The 23,435-nt window shown below is 40.8% G+C and overlaps 1 protein-coding gene and 1 long non-coding RNA gene across 4 annotated transcripts in view; one reads left to right on the top strand and one right to left on the bottom strand.

Moving 5' to 3' along the window:
• LOC116550914 overlaps nt 1-23,435 on the top strand; it is a 68,862-nt gene that overhangs the window by 28,068 nt on the left and 17,359 nt on the right. The window contains exons 2-5 of one of the 2 annotated variants that reach the window (XR_004268621.1): nt 3,317-3,497; nt 5,701-5,794; nt 17,433-17,600; nt 20,418-21,891. This is a non-coding gene — a long non-coding RNA (uncharacterized LOC116550914). Of the gene's footprint in view, nt 1-3,316; nt 3,498-5,700; nt 5,795-17,432; nt 17,601-20,417; nt 21,892-23,435 lie in introns of those variants that run through there. The other variant, XR_004268619.1, reaches the window with a different exon arrangement.
• CKMT2 (creatine kinase, mitochondrial 2) overlaps nt 3,092-23,435 on the bottom strand; it is a 44,470-nt gene continuing 24,126 nt past the window's right edge. For both annotated transcript variants that reach the window (XM_032277047.1, XM_032277053.1), the window contains exons 2-10: nt 19,927-20,098; nt 18,108-18,306; nt 16,544-16,639; nt 15,820-16,041; nt 13,976-14,061; nt 12,972-13,095; nt 11,565-11,699; nt 5,876-6,001; nt 3,092-3,355 (exon numbers count right to left, since the gene is read on the bottom strand). In XM_032277047.1, the coding sequence (XP_032132938.1) occupies nt 3,236-3,355; nt 5,876-6,001; nt 11,565-11,699; nt 12,972-13,095; nt 13,976-14,061; nt 15,820-16,041; nt 16,544-16,639; nt 18,108-18,306; nt 19,927-20,078 (1,260 nt within the window). In that variant the 5' untranslated portion in view covers nt 20,079-20,098 and the 3' untranslated portion in view covers nt 3,092-3,235. The remainder of the gene's footprint in view (nt 3,356-5,875; nt 6,002-11,564; nt 11,700-12,971; nt 13,096-13,975; nt 14,062-15,819; nt 16,042-16,543; nt 16,640-18,107; nt 18,307-19,926; nt 20,099-23,435) is intronic.

Here is a 23,435-nt window from a genome sequence, read left to right on the forward strand (position 1 = left end):
TGGACACAGTGGCTCATGCCTGTAATCCCAGCACTTTGGGAGGCCAAGGTAGGAGGATTGCTTGTGTCCAAGACTTCACGAACAGCCTGGGCAACATAGTAAGACCCAAAAAATAAAAAATTAGCTGGGCATGGTCGTGTGCACCTGTCATTGCAGCTACTCAGGGGGCTGAGGTGGGAGGATCGCTTGAGCTTGGGAGTTTGAGGCTGCTGTGAGCCACTGTCGTGCCACTTCATCAGCCTGGGTGACAGAGTGAGACTTTGTCTCAAGGGAATTCTTTTGGCTGCTTTCAGAACATTCAGACATGCTGTTTTATATGGTTTGGGTTGAGGGAAGAGGAGCTGAGTCTCTATAAACAGACTTACTGTGGAAGCCCAGAAGTCAAGGAAAAGACTCCTCTTTCTCTTCCCCTGTGGAAGGGAGTCAGTTTCTCAGCCATCAAAGCTTTCTCACTGTATCTGCCTCTGATGTAAGGAATGCAGCAAATTTTAAAAGGCTTTTGACTCAGAACCGTGCCCTGTTCATATGAGTTTGATGACTCCTGATCGAACTAGACCTTAGTAAACAGGAACTGTTTGCATGCCATATGACTCCCTTGGCCGGAAGATATGGTATTCAATTAGAATTTTAATTAATAATTAAAAGTCCCTTTGTCTCTTCCAATGGACTCATCTTTCTCATAAAAGATTTTATTTTGACTGTAATTTTGCCAATGTGCTTTTTCTTGTGGTAAAATTAAAACATCATAACTTCTGCAAACAGGATATCAAATGCTTGTCAGTGCTTGAGGAGAAAGCATATTATTGTATCTGATTTAAGTGCTGTAACATAATCTGATAATTGATTGAAGAACTGTCAGGAAAAGATAGTTAATGAATATGGAGGATTTCGAAGAAAAGTGAGGTGCCAGATCGAGTGTTGAGGAATCCATTGTAGACTTGGTTTAGATGACTGTCTTTAATTATGAATATTGTTTTTAAACAGTAAAGTCACACGAATACATTCCTGATAATATACTAAAGGTCACAGGGCCCAACAAATGAGTAGTTTCAAATGTAGATAATTTAAAGATGAAGCACTAACAGTCTGTGAGCAAGCCAGTATTGAAAGCGAATGTCACTGAGCTTATTGATGAATTAAAATGAATGGATACAGGTGAGAAATAAATTCGATTAAAATGCAGCAACAAAAAAGGAGAGAGATGTTATCTAGGGTTCTCTGTCCCTTAGATATTTAGTTAATTCTTGCTGATGTTGCTGTTGCTTTAGATGTTGTGGTATAGATTACAAGACTTATGTCAGCCGCCATATACGTTATGACAATGCTTGTTTTTCAGCTTTTCTTCTTAAAAAAATGAAATGTTGCTGTATACATCTGTCTAGTCTCTTCAACCCACTTACACTTATGAGCATAATGCATATTTATTAATATGCATTTGCTTCAATTTACCACTTAGCTCATAAGATCTTTCAGAAGAGGGACCATGAATCCTGTTGGCTTGCCCTAAAAGATAGTGTAAGGCATATTCATAGATGGATTATTATACTGTTATAAGTGATTTTTTATTTATTTAGCAAATGCCTACATAGTACTGTGCATTGAACACTTGTAAGTGAACTGTCAATTAATTTTATCCTTCTGACAACCCTTATGCAGTAAGTATAATCATTGTTCTCATTTTATGTAGAGGAACCTAGAAATTAAGTAACTCAATGTTTATAATTGGAGAATTGGGACTTGTACCCCAGCAATGCAGCTATAGAGTCAGTGTGCCTGCCATGACACCAGTCTTCTCTACCCTTTCTCTCTTAAATCAGAGAGTATCAACCACTGCATGAGGTTGTGATCCTCCCTTTTTCCTTCAGGCATTGGTTGGAGGAACAGCCCTTCACCCTCTCCCATTTGGGGCACTGAACACAGTGTTTCAAATTATACTGGTATGGTTTACTCTTTCTTAATTTCTGCCACATATCAGTTTGTCACTTAGAGTAGTCCATATTAACACCACCACAATTTTAATATTCTTATACTTTTTTCTCAATATAGCAGGAAGGAATACAAATGCATACATTAGAGCACCAATTTATTTTAACTGTAGCACCTACAGTTACCCCCCTCACTAATTGTAGGGGGTATAACTTGGTTTCATTTCTGTTATGCTAAAAATATTTGTCTTTTGTGTGTGGAGCTGTTTCCAAACTTGTTAATTAATTGCTCCCTGCTACTCTATCATGTCCCCTCAGGTTACAGACATCACAGGATAGAAGGAAAATAACAAGATGCAAGATAATGATCTGCATGCTGAGGGAAGAATTCTGCTTTCAGATTATATTAAAAGCATTTTCAGTATTTCAGACATCAAATTTTGAATTGTTTTTGAGAGACTGAGTATACAGAGACAATGGCTAGACCACAGGGCAATAGAACTCTCATCCACAACCTCTAAAGCAACCATTCTAGGAGGCCAAACCCCAGCCTCTGTAACAATAAGTACAGGATGGTGAGGGTTTGATCAATGACTGCTGGCTTCCCTAATTTTTGCCCCTGCCTCCAACTCAGTACCAATTAGATAAAACCAAATATGCTTCCCAAACTAATCACATAGCATATGCCACTTCTAGGCCTGTCTCCAACATCCCCATGACTGAAACCCCAATCAGGGCATACCTGAAGCCTCCCCTTTTCTTTTACCATAGATTTCTCATGTCTCTGCCTGCCTTTGAGTCTCTGCCAAATGCAAGTGATGATGACTGACTCCCTTGTGATAGCAAACTCTGAATAAATAAGTAGCCTCTAGTTTTTATTTCTGCACTTTCAAGAGAAATAGTCCCCTCTTGCTTCATTTGCCAGAAAATTGTTTATTATATTAATTTCTCACCTTTCAATGGTGTCCATAAGAGATTTCTGAAAGGGTTGACAAACATCTAGATAGCCAAAGGGTTATTTAGATGTGTATGTAAGTTGTGGCAAAATCAAAACTTACAAATATTAGTTTTATCATTGTCTTAAAATATTTTGCCCATTGTCTACTTGTAATTGGATATGTTTGCCCCTAGTATTATTTTAAAAAATCAGAGAAACAAAGCAAAGATATATTAAGGAGAGTTTTATTGTAAAGATAGGCAGGACCTACAATTTTACATTTTTTCAAGTGTACAAAAACTCTCAGAGTAGAGATTTCTTTATGTCTGTCATACCAGCAGACAGATTATTTATAAATTGGGAAAGGGAAAGTTCACTTTTTGCCAAACTGAGGCAGAGGGGGTGGCACCTTAATATCTTGGCCTCTCTCCAACTTCTTTTCACAGTCCACCAGGTAATTGACTCCATCGATGACTATCTGAACAAGCTCCACCTTTGACAGTGAAGAAGATGAATTATTAATTTGAATAGAAGACACTTGCAGGGCATTGATTAACAGCAACAATACTGGGATAAATGAGAACTTGCCACTTAGATGGACTTCACAACAATTTCTTCCTTCTCAAAGATGAAAGGTAGAGATATTTTAAGGGTTTCTCTCAGTCTTTCCATAGTTAAGATGGGGTTACTACTTTGTATGTGAAAGCTTTTTTACTATATGAAAAGCATTTGTTGGCATCTCAAACTTTTTTTCCTATCAGTATCTGCTATAAAATGTGAGAGTTTGTCTAGAAGTAAGACACCACAGTGCCACCCTTGTGGTGTTCTTTGGCCTGGATCTGAATTCTGACCTGTCACTAATCTGTCTGAGCACTGGATATGCCAATGTAGTTCAGATGTTATCATTTACACAGTGGGCATCTTCCTGAAAACTTATGTAACATCAAATGTTTGGCAGCTAAATCATGTTTGTACTAGGCTAGGCAGGCTTATTAATGAAATGAAGTTTTGCAAATTATATTAAGTTATACTTTCTAAAATTCCTACTCTTAAAAAATTATGTTTAGAACTTTGGTTTCCAAATATTGGTTTTCCTTAAACCAGAGCACATCTACTTATAATTTTTTTTCCCCTTGGGATCCCCTCCTAAGCAAATGACTGGCACTGTTACCAAGGAAACGCAAATTCAGAGAGAAATTAGTTAATTCCAGACAATAAATGATACAGCTAAAAAATGAACAGCAAGGGTGGAAGGGATCATTGAATGTTAGTGCTTAGGCATCACAGATTCCAGCTTCCTGTCTCTTTATATGCATAAGGAAACTTAAGCCCCAAGAGAGGGTTGAATCAGAAAGTTAGTCACTACTAACTAAAGAAACGTATTTTCTCCTTGTCCCTTTGGTCTCTTCTAGTGTTGGTGAGAGTGTGATGAGATGGGTCTGTCACTCACTGCCAGTAGGACTTTATCTTGGTATAAATCTGGTAAAAAACTTGGTCATAAATAGGGCCCCCTGCTTTTAACCCACAATTCCTTTCCTAGAAGTATAGTCTAAATAACCAGAGTTGTGATTAGAATTATATATAGAGATGGTCAAACATAAAATCAGGAAAACATTAAATAGACAATGGATTATGTTTACTGTGAGTAGAAATCATGTGTTTGAAGAATACTTAATATTTTGGGAAAATGCTCATGATATAATACATTGGAAAAAATTATAAGTAGTATTTGATTATAATACTAAAATATGTGTTATAACAATTTTTCAAAAGTTTTTTGAGTAGATTTAGTGGAATGAAGGGCCATTTAGAATAATGTTCACAATGGTTATCAGGGTTGTTGGGTTAAATAAATGGTGTTTTATAATTATTTTTTGGCACTTTGCTCACTTTATGACTGCTATTATAGTTAGACTTGAAAATTTAAGCATTAAATACATGGTTTTCCAGTAATACATATCTAGTTAATATTAGAATCAACTGGGATAGACTCCCAGATTTTCTTTATTCACTACACCACACATTATTCAGTAAATTTCATAGGTTGTATTATAGTTGCTTGTCCCTCAAGTACTTTACCACAGCTGATAGCACACAGGCTGATCTAATTGTTTGGAGTGTTTCTTCCTTTCCTTTTCCTCAGTGTACGGGTGTGATATCAATAGGCGGTGGGATATCAATAGGCACTGAAATACTCAAAAACTAGTAAGGAAGAAGACAGCTTTGATAATCCGTAGATTTAATAACCAGTCACTGAATCATTAAGAGTTTTGTTATGAGAAGAGGTTTTTAAATTAATGGTGGGCATGATCTGTCCAATGAGGCCACATCCAGATAAGCTGGTATAACTTACCATGATCAATATTGCTTAGTGTTCAGCTGCATGTTCCTTACATTTGATCTTTTTGCCTCACTGTTTCAGGGCCACACATAGTCTATGAATCCTTTTCATCCTACATATTCATCACAGAATCCTAAGGATTTTATGAACACAAACTTATCTAGACCTGGCACATGACATATTTGCTATCTTTAGCCTAAGAAATAAAAGTGTAGATACTGTCAAGCATCTAAGAACACCAAAATAAAGATGATAGTATGTAGCCTTCACCAAAAAAATTCAGAATCAATAGAAAATTCCACTATTTTGTCACTCTCCAAGGGATAGCACAGACGTTCTGACTTTAAAGTAATACTTCAGTCCTTTAGCATAATAGAGCTCCTGCTTGCTGAAGATTGTTGGAATACTCTTAAGGCAGGTTGGTGACAACAGCCCCACTGTAAATTCCTATAGTTGCCTGTAAATTCTCAGCTCACATTATGTTTACCTTTATGCAGTTATTTCCCATGGAAGAATAATGTTACAGAATGAAAAGCTAACATAACTCAGGACTCGATGGGTGAAAAGGAGGTCTCGAATTCTGTGAAAACGGTAAGGCTGTTTAGGCGGCTTTTCTCTATTCTCTCAGGCTGATTTTGTTAATTCATGTTAGGAAAGTGAGAGAGACATTACCTCTGATCGACCAATTCTATCTATGTTGGAAATGTCGTACACATCTGCAACCGCGGCAGTGTCCACACCACCTGTGCCACGCTTCTGGAGTCTTAGGTTTTCCAGGATCTTAGAAAAGCGTGGGTCCTAGGACAAGGGGATAATACTTAAATGTGGTAAGAGGCAAAAATCTATTCATAATCATTGGTACATTTACTTAGAAAAGACATATAGTAAGATAACAGTTTAACATTTTTTTCTTATACTTTAAGTTCTATGATACCTGTGCAGAATGTGCAGGTTTGTTACATAGGTATACATGTGCCATGGTGATTTGCTGTGCCCATCTACCCATCATCTACATTAGGTATTTCTCCTAATACTGTCCCCCTCCCCTACTCCCCCACCCCAACAGGCCCCAGTGTGTGACATTCCCTTCCCTGTGTCCATGTGTTCTCATTGTTCAATTCCTACTTATAAGTGAGAACATGCAGTATTTGGTTTTCTGTTTCTGTGTTAGTTTGCTGAGAATGATGGTTTCTGGCTTCATCCATATCTCTGCAAAGGACATCAACTCATCCCATTTTACGGCTGCATAGTGTTCCATGGTGTATATGTGCCACATTTTCTTTATCGAGTCTATCATTGATGGGTATTGTTGCTTCCAAGTCTTTGCTATTGTAAACAGTGCTGCAATAAACACATATTTGCATGTGTCTTTATAGTAGAATGATTTATAATCCTTTGAGTATATTACCCAGTAATGGGATTGCTAAGTCAATTGATATTTCTGGTTCTAGATCCTTGAGGAATCGCCACACTGTCTTTCACAGTGTTTGAACTAATTTTACACTCCCACCAGCAGTGTAAAAGCATTCCTATTTCTCCACATACTCTCCAGCATCTGTTGTTTTGTGATTTTTTTTTTTAATGATTGCCATTCTACTGGCATGAGGTGGTATAACGATGTGGTTTTGATTTGCATTTCTCTAGTGACCAGTGATGATGAGCTTTTTTTCATGTTAGTTGACCCGTTAAATGTCTTCTTGTGAGAAGTGTCTGTTCATATTGTTTACCCACTTTTTGATGAGGTCGTTTTTTTCTTGAAAATTTAAGTTCTTTGTAGATTCTGGGTATTAACCATTTGTCAGATGGATAGATGGCAAAATTTTTCTCCCATTCTGTTGGTTACCAGTTCACTCTGATAATTCATTTTGTTGTGCAGAAGCTCTTCAGTTTAATTAGATCCCATTTGTCAATTTTGGCTTTTGTTGCCATTGCTTTGGGTGTTTTAGTCATGAAGTCCTTGCCCATGCCTATGTTCTGAATGGTATTGCCTAGGTTTTCTTCTAGGGTTTTTATGGTTTTAGGTCTTATATTTAAGGCTTTAATCCATCCTGAGTTAATTTTTGTATAAGGTGTAAGGAAGGGGTCCAGTTTCAGTTTTCTTCATATGGCTATCCTGTTTTCCCAACACCATTTATTAAATAGGGAATCCTTTCCCCATTGCTTGTATTTACTAGGTTTGTCAAAGATCAGATGGTTATAGATTTGTGGTGTTATTTCTGCGGCCTCTGTTCTGTTCCATTGGTCTATATATCTGTTTTGGTACCAGTACCATGCTGTTTTGGTTACTGTAGCCTTGTAGTATAGTTTGAAGTCAGGTAGCATGATGCTTCCAGCTTTGTTCTTTATGCTTAGGATTGTCTTGGCTAAAGGGGCTCTTTTTTGATTCTATATGAAATTTAAAGTATTTTTTCCTAAATCTGTGAAGAAAGTCAGTGGTAACTATACAGGCTCTTTTTTGATTCCATATGAAATTTAAAGTAGTTTTTTCTAATTCTGTGGAGGAAGTCCATGGTAGCTTGATGGGGATGGCATTGAATCTATAAATTACTTTGGGCAGTATGGCCATTTTCATGATACTTCTTTCCTATCCATGAGCATGGAATGTTTTTCCATTTATTTGTGTCCTCTCTTATTTCCTTGAGCTTGTAGTTCTCCTTGAAGAGGTCCTTCACATCCCTTCTAAGTTGTATTCCTTGGTATTTTATTCTCTTTATAGCAATCGGGAATGGGAGTTCACTTATGATTTGGCTATTTTTGGTGTATAGGAATGCTTTTGATTTTTGCACACTGATTTTGTATCCTGAGACTTTTCTGAAATTACTTAGCAGCTTAAGGAGATTTTGGGGTAAGATAATGGAGTTTTCTAAATATACAATCATGTCATCTGTGAACAGACAATTTGACTTCCTCTCTTCCTATTGAATATGTTTTATTTCTTTCTCTTGCCTGACTTCCCTGGCCAGAACTTGCAATACTATGTTGAATAGGAGTTGTGAGAGGGTGTTCTTGTCTTGTGCTTGTTTTCAAAGGGATTGCTTCCAGCTTTTGCCCATTTAGTATGATATTGGCTGTGGCTTTGTCATAAATAGCTCTTATTTTGAGATATGTCCCATCAATACCTAGTTTATTGAGAGTTTTTAATATGAAAGGGTGTTGAATTTTATTGAAGGCTTTTTCTGCATCTATTGAATTAATCGTGATTTTTGCCATTGATTCTGTTTATGCACTAGATTATGTTTGTTGATTTGCAGATGTTGAACTAGCCTTGCAGCCCAGGGATGAAGCTGGCTTGATCATGTGCTGCTGGACTTGGTTTGCCAGCATTTTATCGTTATAAATAAAATAATGATGTTCATCAGGGATATTGACCTGAAATTTTGTTTTTTTGTTGTGTTTCTACCAGGTTTTGGTATCAGGATGATGGTGGCCTCATAAAATAAGTTAGGGAGGAGTCCCTCTTTTTCTATTGTTTGGAATAATTTCAGAAGGAATGCTACCAGCTCCCCTTTGTACCTCTGATAGAAGTTGGCTGTGAATCTGTCTGGTCCTGAGCTTGTTTCAGTTGGTAAGCTATTAATTACTGCCTCAATTTCAGAAGTTGTTATTGGTCTATTCAGGGATTCAATTCTTCCTGGTTTAGTCTTGGGAGGGTATATGTGTCCAGGAATTTATCCATTCTTTCTAGATTTTCTGGTTTATTTGTGTAGAGGTTTTTATAGTATTCTCTGATGGTAGTTTGTATTTCTGTGAGATCAGTGGTGATACCTCCTTTATCATTTTTTTTATTTTGTCTATTTGATTCTTTTCTCTTTTTTCTTTATTAGTCTGGCTAGCAGTCTATTTTGTTAATCTTTTCAAAAAACCAGCTCCTGGATTCCTAGATTTTTTTTTTTTTTTTTTTTGAAGAGTTTCTTATTTCTCTCTCTCTCTCTCCCCTTCACTTCTGCTCTGATCTTAGTTATTTCTTGTCTTCTGCTAGCTTTTGAATTTGCTTGCTCTTGCTTCTTTAGTTCTTTTAATTGTGATGTTAGGGCATCAGTTTTAGATATTTCCTGCTTTCTCCTTTGGGCATTTAGTGCTGCAAATTTCCCTCTACACACTACTTTAGCTGTGTCCCAGAGATTCTGGCACATTGGATCTTTGTTCACATTGGTTTCAAAGAACTTATTTATTTTTGCCTTATTTTTGTTATTTACCCAGTAGTCATTCAGGAGTAGGTTGTTCAGTTTCCATGTAGTTGTGTAGTTTTGAGTGAATTTCTTAATCCTGAGTTCTAATTTGATTGCACTGTGGACTGAAAGACTGATTTCCATTCTTTTGCATTTGCTGAGGAGTGTTTTACTTCCAATTATGTCGTCAATTTTAGAAAAAGTATGATGTACAGAGAAGAATGTATATTCTGTTGATTTGGGGTGGAGAGTTCTGTAGATGTCTATTAGGTCCACTTGGTCCAGAGCTGAGTTCAAGTCCTGAAGATCCATGTTAATTTTCTGTCTCATTGATCTAATATTGACATTGGGGTGTTAAAGTCTCCCACTATTATTGTGTGGGAGTCTAAGTCTCTTTGTAGGTCTCTAAGAATTTGCTTTGTAAATCTGGATGCTCTTGTATTGGGTGCATATATATTTAGGATAGTTAGTTCTTCTTGTTGCATTGATCCCTTTTCCATTATGCAATGCATTTTGTCTTTTTTGATCTTTGTTGGTTTAAAGTCTGTTTTACCAGAGACTAGGATTGCAACCCCTGCTTGTTTTGCTTTCCATTTTGCTTGGTAAATCTTCCTCCATCCCTTTATTTTGAGCCTATGTGTGTCTTTGCATGTGAGATGGGGCTCCTGAATTCAGCACACTGATGAGTCTTGATTATTTATCCAATTTGTCACTCTTTGTCTTTTAATTGGAGCATTTAGCCTGTTTACATTTAAGGTTAATATTGTTATATGTGAATTTGATCATGTCATTATGATGCTAACTGGTTGTTTTACCCATTAGTTGATGCAGTTTATTCATAGCATCCATGGTCTTTACAATTTGGTATGTTTTTGCAGTGGCTGGTACCGGTTTTTCCTTTCCATATTTGTTTCAGGAGCTCTTGTAAGGCAGGCCTGGTAGTGACAAAATCTCTCAGCATTTGCTCCCTGTAAAGGATTTTGTTTCTCCTTCACTTATGAAGCTTAGTTTGGCTGAATATGAAATTCTGAGCTGAAAATTCTTTAAGAATGTTGAATATTGGCCCCCACTCCCTTCTGGTTTGGAACTCCTGGACTCAAGGGATCCTCCTGCCTCTCGAGTAACTAGGACTATAAGCACACACTACTGTGCCTGGCTAATTTTTTTCATTTTGTAAAGATGAGGTCTCACATACTGTCCAGGCTTGTCTCGAACTCTGGGGCTCAAGTAATCCTCCCGCCTTGGCCAGAGTGCTGAGATTACAGGTGTGAGCCACTGTCCCTGGCTGAAACTTGTGTTCTTAACTTCCATATCGTTTGGCTTTTGGTGCCAAGATGCCAGCATTGGTATGTTTATTATTTGTTTACATAACAGTTGTCATTGTTAAAATTATAAAGTTAAATCACTTAAATTTCTTAGCTTTAAAATTTTGAACAAAAAAAAATTTTTTTTTGGTAGGAAACACATTTTCGAGAATTGTTTTAAAGTATTTGATCCACTTTGGGTGCTGAAACTACTAGTTGCCCACCAGAATCTTTCTTTTTCTTCTTCTAGCATGGGAGCTAGAAAGTGACCACTGGCCAAGTTCTTAGCTAATGAAACAAATGGAAGTAATGTGTGCCACTTCCAGGCCCAGAAGTAAAATCTCTATATGCTGTCTCCCCTTTCCACAAGCTGGAACATGGGGCCTGACTGTGACCATGGAAATGGGGACAGTGCTCTAAGACAGTGCTCCTCCAAGTGTAGCCCCTTGACCAACAGCTTCAGCATCCCCTGGAAACTTGTCAGAAATGTGAATTCCGTAGGTGGGGCCTACAACTTGTGTTTCACCCAGTCCTTCAGGTGATCTCAGACACACTCAGGTTCGAGAACTGCTTGAACTAGGAGAGACAGAGAAAGGAGATGGAAAGAACCAGAGAGAGCATAGCCTAACTATCCTGATTTGTTACATGAGGAAAAATTTAAAGGTCTTATTCTTGAAGCTACCATCTTTTTCTTAGTCCCCTTAACCTTTTATTCTAACTAATACAACTGTCTTTTGAGGCAAACTTAATTTTTTCTTATTATTTTTATATTATAGGTAGAGAAAGTAGAGTTAAGGAATGGGCAGCGATGTTTTCTCCCTCCACAAAGCAGTCACATCTGAACTGATCCTGGCCCATTGGGGCCACTAGTCAGTCACATAACAGTACCTTGCTGAGCTTTGGGATCCTAACGTGGACACCGGCTCGTAGTCCTGTTCCAAGGTTTGAAGGACAGGTCAGAATGTATCCTAGGCGCTCATTCCACATGAACTCCCAACCTCGTTCTTGAATTAACCGTTCCACCTACAAGTAGAACCACAGTGAACAAATGACAGCATTTTCCAATATCCATTCATTCAGCATATCCCCAACACCAGGGAGTGAGATGTGTACCCTTCTCTGGCATGAATGAAATTAAGATAAATTTATAGTACTCCTTTAACAGAAAATAATACCTCTCCTACCAGACTATTAAAATGGTCCAATTAAGTTAAATGAACCATGTAAAGCAGTGGTCCCCAACCTTTTTGACATCAGGGACTGGTGTCTTAGAAGACAATTTTTCTACGGACCATGGGGAGGGATTGTTTTGGGATGAAACTGTTGCTCCACCTCAGATCATCAGGCATTAGCTTCTCATAAGGCGCTCGCAACCTAGATCCCGCACATGCAGTTCACAATAGGGTTTGTGCTCCTGTGAAAATCTAATGCCGCCACTGATCTGACAGGAGGTGGAGCTTAGGTGGTAATGTTTGCTCGCCCACCACTCACCTCCTGCTGTGCGGCCCAGTTCCTAACAGGCCATAGACTGGTACCAGATCCATGGTCGGGGGGTTGAGGACCCCTGATATAAAGCAGTCACCACAGTACTAGCACACACTAAGCACTCAATGAATGTTAGTTGGTGGCATTATTTTTCATGCCAAAAGAGTAGGAGAATATAGGAATTCTCAGCAGGTAAGTCTATGATCAGGCTACATTCTCTGTTGTCTCTCTGCTTAGAATAGCTCAGAGCAATATTAAATAAATCAAAAAAGAAATAATGATCCATAGACTTCCCCAAACCACAGTGGAATGGGGAGGAAAACATAATAGCTTTCTAATAACAAGAGAAAGTCACCTATTTTCTGAAGCACTACCTTGAAAGTTCCACTCCAAAAAATGCCTTGAGGCTGGCTCCTGTAATCCCAGCACTTTGGGAGGCTGAGGCAGGTGGATCACCTGAGGTCAGGAGTTCGAGATTAGCCTGGCCAACATGGTAAAACCCAGTCTCTACTAAGAATACAAAAATTAACCAGGCATGGTGGCCAGCACCTGTCATCCCAGCTACTCTGGAGGCTGAGGTGGGAGAATCACTTGAACCCAGGAGGCGGTAGTTGCAGTGAGCTGAGACTATACCACTGCATTCCAGCCTGGGCAATGAGCGAAATTCCGTCTCAATAAAAAAAAAAAAAAAGCCTTGATCTCTAGAAAAAACATTAGCCCCATCCTGGAAGTTACCATAGTGTCTTCTTTCAAGAACAAAAAATACGGTAATTTTATTTGAATATCCAGAAATCTCAGATAACATCTTACTTCTTTTAGTCCACGACAGAATCGCTCAAACACTCGTTTCATATTGCCTCCTTTTTCCATTGAGATTACCCTGGTGTGATCCTCCTCATTTATCCAGATGAGAAATGTCTTATCATAATTATGCCTAATGAAGAGAGAAATATGGTGCTGAGTGTTAATTGCATTTGTTTCAACACATGAAAATTCTCATTACCTCCCTGGCTTGATTGCCTCATTTCACCTTCCTCATTTCCTAGATGGCCCTGTGCCTGAAAAAGTATGACAAAATAATGTTACCTTGACAGAAAGAAGAATAAGACCAACTGTCACCATAAAAGATGTCATGTTTTTACCCAACAAGAATATAATTCCACCTAGGTCCTCTGACTAGGATGACAGTAATTCAACTATATAACATTGGCTTTGATACTAACAAGAATGTTTTGTCTCCTAAAAGATTCAACCAAAATCTCGTGCTTTACAAAGGGGGTGGGGTTACCTTCCACCCAAGATGTTTAAGGTATACAACATTTCACACGTTTGCACCATAGATCCTGCCTGTCCATCCCTACTGAGCAGCTGCTCGTGAACACCTTTATTTCCACTACTTCAGGTACACTCACTCATAATAACCTATCAGGGTACAGGAGGCAAAGTGGGCTGAGGACTATTGGCCAACATAAAATATGTGTATACGAGATATCAGTTCTTTCAGAGTTTTTCTTAAATCCTCGATATTTTTATGTTTTGCTCTTTTAATGTCCTGAAACAGATTCTCTGCGAAGTCAAATAATATGAAGTAAATTTTTTCTTAAAAAGGTAGCCTTTCTTCTTAGGCATAATTCATGCAAACCAGGTCACATTTCTACACATCTTAGTAACATCACAATACTTAGACACACACACACACAATTTTTAAGGCATGCTGTCAACTGTAGTACACAGCAACTCCAGGTTAGGATAAGCAGGTGATCTCAAAGAGATCCTCTACAGATACTGCAAATGTGAACATGCTACATCCATACCAGATTCCCCTGGCATCTGGCCAGTCACGGGCCATTCCAGCACATGTTAATAAAGGGGACACTGGCTTATCAAACAGAAAGTGGTCCTGTAGGTCAAAAGGGATAAAGCAGAGAGGAGAGACTGATGAGATCAAGCAGGACTGCAAGTGGCAGGTGAACAAGTTCCAACTCAATTCCAATGGCTGCTGTCTCTTAGGTGGTGGTTCTTAGCCTTGGCTGCTCACTAGAATAACCTAGGAGCTTAAACAAACTAATGCCTACTTCCCATCCCCAGAGATTCTGACCTAGTTGTTCTAGACTGTGTCTGGGCATCAGGTTTTTTTAAAGACTCTTTCAGGTGATTTTAATGTGCAGCGAATGTTGGAAAACACTGGTTTAGTCCATATGGAACTCAGTAAATCACTATGGAGCGGGTATACACTACCAACACCAACCCTATGCAATGGCTGAATGAGCAATGAATGAGGGACACTGTCCTGAAAAGGCTTTTGTACACAGTGGTCATTCTCTGTTTCTAGCATTATTGCTTCATATATTATTATTTATTTCATTCAAAAGTATTAGAGATGTACAATAATGATCAATAAATTAAAATAGCTACCATTAATACTGTGCCAGGCTCTAGATCACAGGCTTTTATTTCCTTTAAACTTCACAACTCTATGAAATAAGTGTTATTCTGTTTTATAAATAAGGAAAACTGAGATTCAGAGAGATCATACAACTTGTCCAATAGGGTGATTGTAGGAAGCAGCAGAATATAGATTCGAGTATAGACTTTATGACGCCCAGGCTTGTGCTTTAACCACTGGAACGTACTACTCCACATATCAAAGTCAAAGTCGAGACTAACTTTTTTTTGCATTGTATATACCACTCTTTCTTGCATAGCTATACACATACTCTACAATGGGACATATGGAAACTATATATTCAAATATGATTACACTGAGGTAAGAAACCAAGTGGATGTGGGGAGAGGAGTCCTACAGTCTCTAAGGGGGAGAGATCAGTCAGGAGGAGGATGTGAACTGCCACCATCCAGGGAGCAGCAGTTTCCCTTAAGCAGGAAACCAGGGTGGCTACTTGAGGTGGAGGGGGCCTTGTTCTGTAACGGGGCAGGGGAATAGTTGGCCTGGTGGCCACAGAGACCAGGAGACTAAAGCCCATAGACCATATAGTTGGCCAGTCTGGTTTGGAAATGAGGCATATTTCTTAGCATTTGCATCTTTTGAAATGACAAAATTTTGTTTCTGCCTTTTTTTTAGAGTTTAGTTAAAAGCTACTTTTGAAAGTGCTATCTTGTTTTAGCTATGCTAAGGTGAAAATAAGTAAGGGACTTGAGTTTTGTGCACTCTGGTGCCAGAGGGAAGCCACGGTGGACACAGTGGAAGCAGCAGGAATCAACCCCAGCAGGAAATGCAGAGGCTGGCACCACATGAGTCAGGGCAGGCCTCCTACCTGGAATTTCCTTTGGCTATGATAATAGAGACCATCTTCTGGGCACAGACAGGATTTCCACACCTAACTGTTCCCATTTATGAACAAGCTAGGAGATCCTCCATTCAATCTCCACCCCACCCTCCACCCCTTCCATTCACAGGCACCATCTCCATATTGGAGCTGCTTAGGCAGATTTTATCCCTGGAATATTTCAGTGGCTTGACAAGTACAATGCAAGACCTCATCTTTCTTTCTTACAATGAACAAGTAGATGCCCTTGGGCTGAGCTCAGCAAGCTCCTGGCCAGGGTAAGGGCTGAGCTGAGCACCAGGAGAGGCCTTCCTGTACAGCTCAGAGCCCCACATCCAGTCCTTCTCTAAGGATCTCCAACTTTTACTCACGTCAATAAGCCGCTGCTGGTCCTGCTCCGTCATCTCAGACAGCCTGTAGTAACGGCCGGCCAGGTCTCCCTTGAGGCCCTCCAGGGCCATGATGGCCACGTTCTCCACCTCCCTCCGCTCAGCCCTGGTGCAGGCAGGTGGTAGGCTCAGCCCACGGATGCTGCGGCCTGTGCGCACCCGAGATGACAGCACATAGTTCTCATCAAACTGTCCTTGGGTGATCTGCCGAGCAGAGTGTGGGGTCACTGCGGCCAGCCTCCGACCACGGTCCTGCCACAGCCACAGTGGGTTCCAATCCGCCAATCTGCAGTTTCCCAGGGGACCCTCAGGCACTGTGCACAAGTGCACAATCCATAAGTTGGACACATTCTGGAAGTCTTGGGCCAGGGGCCTTTGACTAGTAAAGGGGAGAGCTGTTTTATATAGTGTGGTCTGAGATCCTTGACCCTAACTGGGTGGTTTGGGTTGAAAAAGGGAATAGCTTTGGAAAAGTTTTAAATTTCCCAATGACCAACCTTTCCCTAGTTGTATTTATTAAAGAAAACAAAGACTTTGGGAACTTCCTAACATCTCCTCTGTGGCCCTCCAGCGGGGAGGCTGTGCTAGGGCAGTCACAGCACTTTTCAGGGGTATCTGACTCAAGGTGGGGAGCCCTTCCTCCAGGGCTTCTCCCCTTAGGCTCTGGAGTGCAAGCTTCACGGGGAAGGAGGAGGCTGGAGCCTACCTTGGATGCATCCAGATCAGTTGGGTGCTTCATCACCCTGGGGTCGTAGCCATTGTGTCTTAGTTTGATGACGGGGTCAAAAAGGTCAGCAAACACCTGCAGGAGGGAAGGTGCATGTTTCCTCTTTAATTGTGTTCAAAGACCTTTCCATTCACATGCTCTTTGTATCTTAAAAGCCAAAGTTGATGCCTCCCTCCTCTGACATCCTTGGGACTATCATATAGGAAATGGATGTGAGAATGGATTGGTTAATGATAATAACAACAAGAGAGAAAACCTTTTGGAGGCATCTTGCCTCTTGAGACAGGGTGGGGCTGCTGAGTCCTGCCATCTTACCCTCCCCGAGTGATCTGCCAAAATCACTGCCATCAGACCGAGCAAGAAAATTCTCATGGTTAGGAATTTAAAGGGTTTCCTAGATGTGTTTGCCTTTGTGGGTTACAAGAAGCCACCAGATCGGAGGCTACAGTTTTATGCTCAAGGGGAAAGTCAGTTTTTAAAGATTAAGCCACATATTAAATTTGTTGAAAACCTGGCTATGCCAGAAGAAAGTACACAGCAGCAGTTAGGGCGAAGCAGGGAACTCTCACCCTGTGAGGACCTTCCCCAGCCCAAACGATCTCATGCAAAATCTTATTTAAAAACAACAACAAAACTTCAGGCATATCCTTTGTTAAAAAAAAAAAAAAAAAGTGTTAAAAGAAGTTGTAACAAAGCACCCTGCAGACTTTAGGAGCTGTGGAAAGTGGGGAGGGCTTTGGGTCCAGAGAGCTACCACTAGCTTGGGACCCAAACTAGACCCAGAGTTGTATGCTGCTGTACGTAAATGAGCCACAAGTTGTGTTTTTTTTCCAAGATGGCTCCCTCTCTTCTCTGGCTGCCTTTCTAGGGAACTGCCTTCAGTTCCTTGTAACAGAAGAATCCAAAAGGGTGGACCTGAAGGAGGAGGTCTGCAGGCATTTGCCTCGGCAGAAAGGCTACTCTGTGGAGGGGATGCATGGTGGCTGCGTTCTGCTCCAGCCGACCACTCTGTGCTTCTGCACGGAGGATGAGGACGGTGAGATCATAGGGTTTATCCAAGAGACTTGGTGAATTCAATAGTCTGGGTTACAGTAATTGTCTAGTCAGTAATAGAGAATTCAGTAATAGAAGTTGTAATAAGAGGAGAAGTCCTCATTTTCCTAAAGATTGACCCCACCCAATAAAGCTCAGCCACAAACACATCAGCTAATGTCTTATTGGTGAATACATACCGTTCGATTTTATTGTTTCTGTACCACTCATCCCCTTGACAAGCTCAGAGTGTTCTGTCATGCAGTTCATTCCTCCACAGGGAGGGATCCTAGCACAGCAGCAAGGGAAGCCTTGTCCCTGGAAGCTATAGACCTCATTGTTTCAGAAAGCATTCCAGATGATTCTTCTGGAGCTGGCTTCCCTTTATGGGAGCCCTTCCAGAGAAGGCAAAAAGCTGGCCCCATAGACAAGTGAAGGACCCCAGGACTGTGCAGTTCAGTCATATCCAGAGCATCCCTCCCACCCTGGAACTAGAAGCCAACAGTTTTACCTCGTAGGACTCCTCGTCACCAGCCACCATGCCCACAGTCTTTATGAAGGGGTGTCCAGGGTTGTCCACTCCAGTCTGGATGCACTGGTCCAGGGTGTAGCCATTGGGCGTCACCTTGTTGCGAAGCTTGGCATAGATGGCAGGGGTGAGGCACTCGGCCATGCAGTTGTTGTGCTTGCGCAGGTCTGGGTAGTCTGCGCTGTGTGCGGAGGGGGGCAGGCTGTCAGCCAGCAGCCCTCAAGAAAGCAGCCAATGGAAGGACTTGGTGTTTGCCCATCCTTCCACTAGGCTCCCTTCAGCCAGTGGGCACAGGAATACTCAGCTAGAACTGCCCAGGAGTCATGAGTAAACCAGGTTTCAAAAGATAGTCCCAAAGAAAGGAACCTGGCCCTAAGAATCTCATGATGCTTGCTGTAGAAGCCCACAAACTGTGGCTCATGTAAAAAAGGATAAAGTGAACATAATACGAGAATTAATTGAGATTGTATGCAGCCTCCATTCCCCACCCCCGCCCCAGAAGTTTTGGTAAAACATCAACAACAGCCACATTTTGGTCCCGTAGGTTAGTAGTGGAGAGAAACCCTGCAGGTGGAACTGCATAGAAATCCGTCAATTTCTGTCCTTTGTTTATTAAGCAAGCTCTACAAGAGTGGGGATTTTGCCTTTTTGAGAACAGTCCCTGGCTCTTGAAACCAGTGTTCAGTAAATATCTGTGGGACTAACAGAGATAAAATTGGGTGCTGTTTCACCCTGGGGTATGTACTAGTTAAAGAATAGGAGATTGAGGACAACCACAGCCTCAAATACAGGTCATGTCACCTCAGGAATTCCCAAGGTACATGGTGGTTGCTGGTGATTGATTCCCTTAGATCCTGATTTCCACAACAGATAAAATGTCTCTGAGAGACACTTCAGTGGTTTTCCTTGTCTCTCTTATCCACACCTGCCTAAGAGGAATTCTGCACGCCACTCAAATTCTGCTCAGCGTGTGATGTCTCGTTCATGGCAGGGTTCCAAGAGCTGAGAAAACATGTCCATTTTTACCCCCTCACGCCACTCCTCCACTTCCCATCTGCAGTGTCCTTTAGAGCTGATTCTTAAAATCATTACTACAACAGAGGCATGGTTCTGGAATTAGGGGGCCTGGATTTGCATTTGGCTGCAGTAGCTATGTGAACTTGAGTACTGTTTAATTTTCGTAGGCCTTCATTTCATCACAAGCTAAGATGAATAACAGATACTCCATGTAAAGTACTGGTCATATATAAAAGTGCTCCACAAATGTTAACTATCCCTATTAATACTATTCAACTGGATTGCAAGCTCTAGGCAAGAACAGTGATGCTACACTTCTTTGTCTACACCATGGGTCAAAGGCTTAATAAGTCTCAAAATGATTTTCCATTTTACTTAGTCATCCTCAAAAGCAAAAAGAAGGAACCTTGCTAACAGTTTCGAGCAGGGGAAAGCATATTTCTTGCTGGCTTTTGAAGGTTTTTTGTTTTGTTTGAGACGGAGTCTCGCTCTGTTGCCAGGCTGGAGTGCAGTGGAACGATCTCGGCTGACTGCAACCTCCGCCTCCCCGGTTCAAGTGATCCTCCTGCCTCAGCCTCCCGAGTAGCTGGGACTATAGGTGCGTGCCACCATGCCCAGCTGATTTTTTGTATTTTCAGTAGAGATGAGGTTTCACCATGTTGGCCAGGATGGTCTCGATCTCCTGACCTGGTGATCTGCCTCTCTTGGCCTCCCAAAGTACTGGAATTACAGGTGAAAGCCACCGCACCCAGCCTGAAGTTATTTTAAAGCCAAGGGGCCTTACCTTGCAGGGAATAGCCTGGGCTGCTCCCGGGCCTTGGCACACACCTTCTGCCGGTTCAGCAGGTAACCAGTGGTCAGGGCACTGGTGCCCATGGTAGCAAACAGCAGAGAAGCATTGCGGCCAGTTAGCAACTTAGAAAAGATACTGGCCATCCTTCCTCTTGGATGAGTGTCTGGAAAGCAAAGAAGCTGGATTAGATAGCTTCATAGGATTACCCTGCACAGCACAGAGGTCAACAGGCAAGAGAGAAAACTGCAGAAGCCATAGCCCAGCCCCTCTTTCTGGGATGTAGGGAGGTGGGGTTGTGTGTGTACGTACGTACATGCGTGCGTGCGTGCGTGTGTGTGTGTTCTATTTCTTGCTTTTTTTCTTCATATTGCTTGGGAAAATCTGGGTAGTTTTAGACATTAATGCTGAACTTTCTGAACCCGATGCCTTTTCTCTGTTAATACGATAAAAAATAAACCACAGCAGAGGATGTCTTCTTCCAGCTGTTTGACAGACCAGGTGTGCTTTTGAACTTTGCCACTAGACCACAACTAGACCCTGAACAGGATGGATTTCTGGACTTCTGAAAGGTAGGAGAAATTTCTGAGGACCACCTGTCTGCTCTGCTAAAGTTGGGATGCCAGCAATAGGGATGGGGGCTGAGACTGGGATTCCCTCATTGGAGTAGGACCTTTGAAAGAGGTTGAAGTGGCACAAAGTCAGCAGACCCCATCCTCTGACTCCCACCTGAAGCAGGCCTAAAAGCTCTCTGAGGAAATTATATTCAGTTTAGGCCCTGGATTCCTACAGATTAAAATGAAAGAACAAACCCCCAAAGATTACCAAACACACAAAGAGGTGCAATGAATAAGAGTCAACAGAAGAAGTAACAGATTTAGCCTGCTAGACTGAAGATGCTTAGAACTGTCAAACAATAATACAAATAAGCCCTAGATTGAATGTTTAAAGAACTAAGTGTGGAATCATAATTATGAGCAAGCAACAAGAGACTATTAAGAATGACCAAGCTGATTTGAAAGAACTAAATTAAACTATACATTATGACACAGCTGAACATAGAACAGATGAACTGGAAGATATTATCTTAAGAAATTTCTCAGAATATATCACAGAGAAGTGAGAAAATGGAAAATAGATATAAATTAAGAGATATGATGGATAGAATGTCAAGCTCAAATACACATCAAATTGAAGTCCCAGAAAGACAGAATAGAGAAAACAGAGAAGTCAAATTTGAAGAGGAATAACAGACATTTTTAGAACTGATAAAAGACAAAAATCCATGATTCAAGAGATATAACATCTAAGTAAACAAAAAAATTGATACCTAGACAAATAATAATGAAACTGCAGATTATCGGTGACCAAGATGTGAAAAGCAGTCAGAAAGAAAAGACACTTTACCTACAAAGAAATGACAAACATGAGCTGATTTTTCAGTAATGAGCCCAGGTAAATAATATTTTTAGAACCAATAACTATTAACCTAGAACTGGGGGACTAGTCTAACCATTTTTTCAAAAATGAGAGTGAAAAAACATACTGATAAAAAACAGATCAATAACAAAGGAATTACTAAACTATATGCTTGACAAAGGAAATGACAGTAAAAGGAGAGCCTAAAAGGCAGAAAATGGAGAAAGCACATATAAATCTAAATAATATTTATATACTTATTTATAATACAAGTACTAAACTACCAACAAGTGATGAAAAACAGGGTAAACATGCACAGACAGAAGCCCTGCTGGGTCTGCTAGTGCCCCGAGATTAGGTGGGCCAGTTAGCCCTACAGTATTACCTAGCAGGAGCTATGCGACATGGCTCTTTGAGTAGAGAACAAAAGATCAGGTACCTCTCAGTACTTACTCTCTGATATTCATGATGCCTATATAAAGAATGTATGGGCCAGCCACGGTGGCTCATGCCTGTAATCCCAGCACTGGGAGGCTGAGGTGGACAGATCAGTTGAGGCCAGGAGTTTGAGATCAGCCTGGCCAACATGGCCAAACACTGTCTCTACTAAAAATACAAAAAATTAGCTGGGTGTGGTGGCATGCATCTGTAGTCCCAGCTACTCAGGAGGCTAGGGCATGAGAATCACTTGAACCCAGGAGGCAGAGGTTGCAGTGAGCCAAGATTACACCACTGCAATCCAGCCTGGGTGACAGAGTGAGACTCTATTTCAAAAAAAAAAAGTAAAAGTATGGATTTCCCTAACATTTGGAAGGCTCCCAAGACCCAGCTGGAAGATGCTCCAAGCTTAGATGGATTGATTGCTTCAAAGAACTTGCTGATGTGGAAGGCTGTTTTCAGCTACTTGCTGTAGCTGAAAACCTGGGCCATCCAGTGAAGGATAAACAACTCTCCCAAAAAGTTGAACCATCATTTGGAAGTTTCTACTAAACCTGAATGTCCCCACTAAAAGCATCAAAAACCTTGAAAACATTTGAGAAGTTATCTGCATTAGCCCAGGGAATCAGATTAGTTCTTCCATGCTAATATCTGCAAACAAATCTTTTAATGCTAAAGACAACATAAGTTACTAAGAGCAGACAAATTGGTCATTTCTTGAAGTTGTCCTGGGGACTTGTAAAGACCCAACATTAAATCTGATCACGTAAACTTTGCTCTCCTACTAGATTTTCAGGTTGTCCTGTAAGTATCCCTCCGAGAATAGATAACGGCTCTTCAAGGAGCTGCACCAGTGTTTCCTGGTCCTTGCATGCAGCAGGCAACACCAGCATACATCCTTTGGGCTATCTTATCTACTGTCACACCCTCAAATCCACTTTCTAACTAGAGAGAGGCAATGCCGTCACTCTAGAGGTTTACTGTAGAACTCACCAAAGTCAAAGAAGCTCTGCCCAGATTCTTTCCAGGCAGTATGGGCCTAAACATAAGCCAGACTGGTCTTCCTAAGCTAACAGGAAGTATATTCCTTTCTGGGATTGACCCAAATATCTTGATCTTTTCCTTTCCTTAAATTGCCTATCCACTGATACGTGTTCAAGTCAGAGTCTGTTTGAGAGGATAAATCTTAGGAAACAGAGCCAAGAGGAAGGGGAGGGAATGGTCTCCATGTATAGTCACGTGACCACCGGAGGTTTTCAAAGGTCTTCCTCCCTATGAGGGTGATGTGGGAGTGGACATCTGGCTCAAAGTATAATGTTTGAAGTGTCATCTGTATGTTAGTTCCTAGAAGGAACTAATTTATTCTAATTAATTTAGAATTAGTTATTAATTTATTCTAAGAGTTCCAACACTGTCCTTGTATCTGAGCAACAAAGGATGATTCATGCAGATAATCCTGGGGAGGCTTTGATCGAGACTAGCAAAGTGATCTTGAAACTGAAATTCCTCCGTGTCCTTGCTTTGATTCCTTGAAGAGAATTGATACAGACTCCAAGTTTTAGTGAAGCAAAGAATTCCTGCTTCCTTGATTCTGATTTTCTCTTGCCAGGACACAAATAGGCTTTGAATTTCACCATTAGGCCTTA

Source organism: Sapajus apella, unplaced genomic scaffold, assembly GCF_009761245.1.
Source record: "Sapajus apella isolate SASKATOON/1434 unplaced genomic scaffold, GSC_monkey_1.0 scaffold1, whole genome shotgun sequence".
NCBI classification, from domain to species: Eukaryota; Metazoa; Chordata; class Mammalia; order Primates; family Cebidae; genus Sapajus; species Sapajus apella.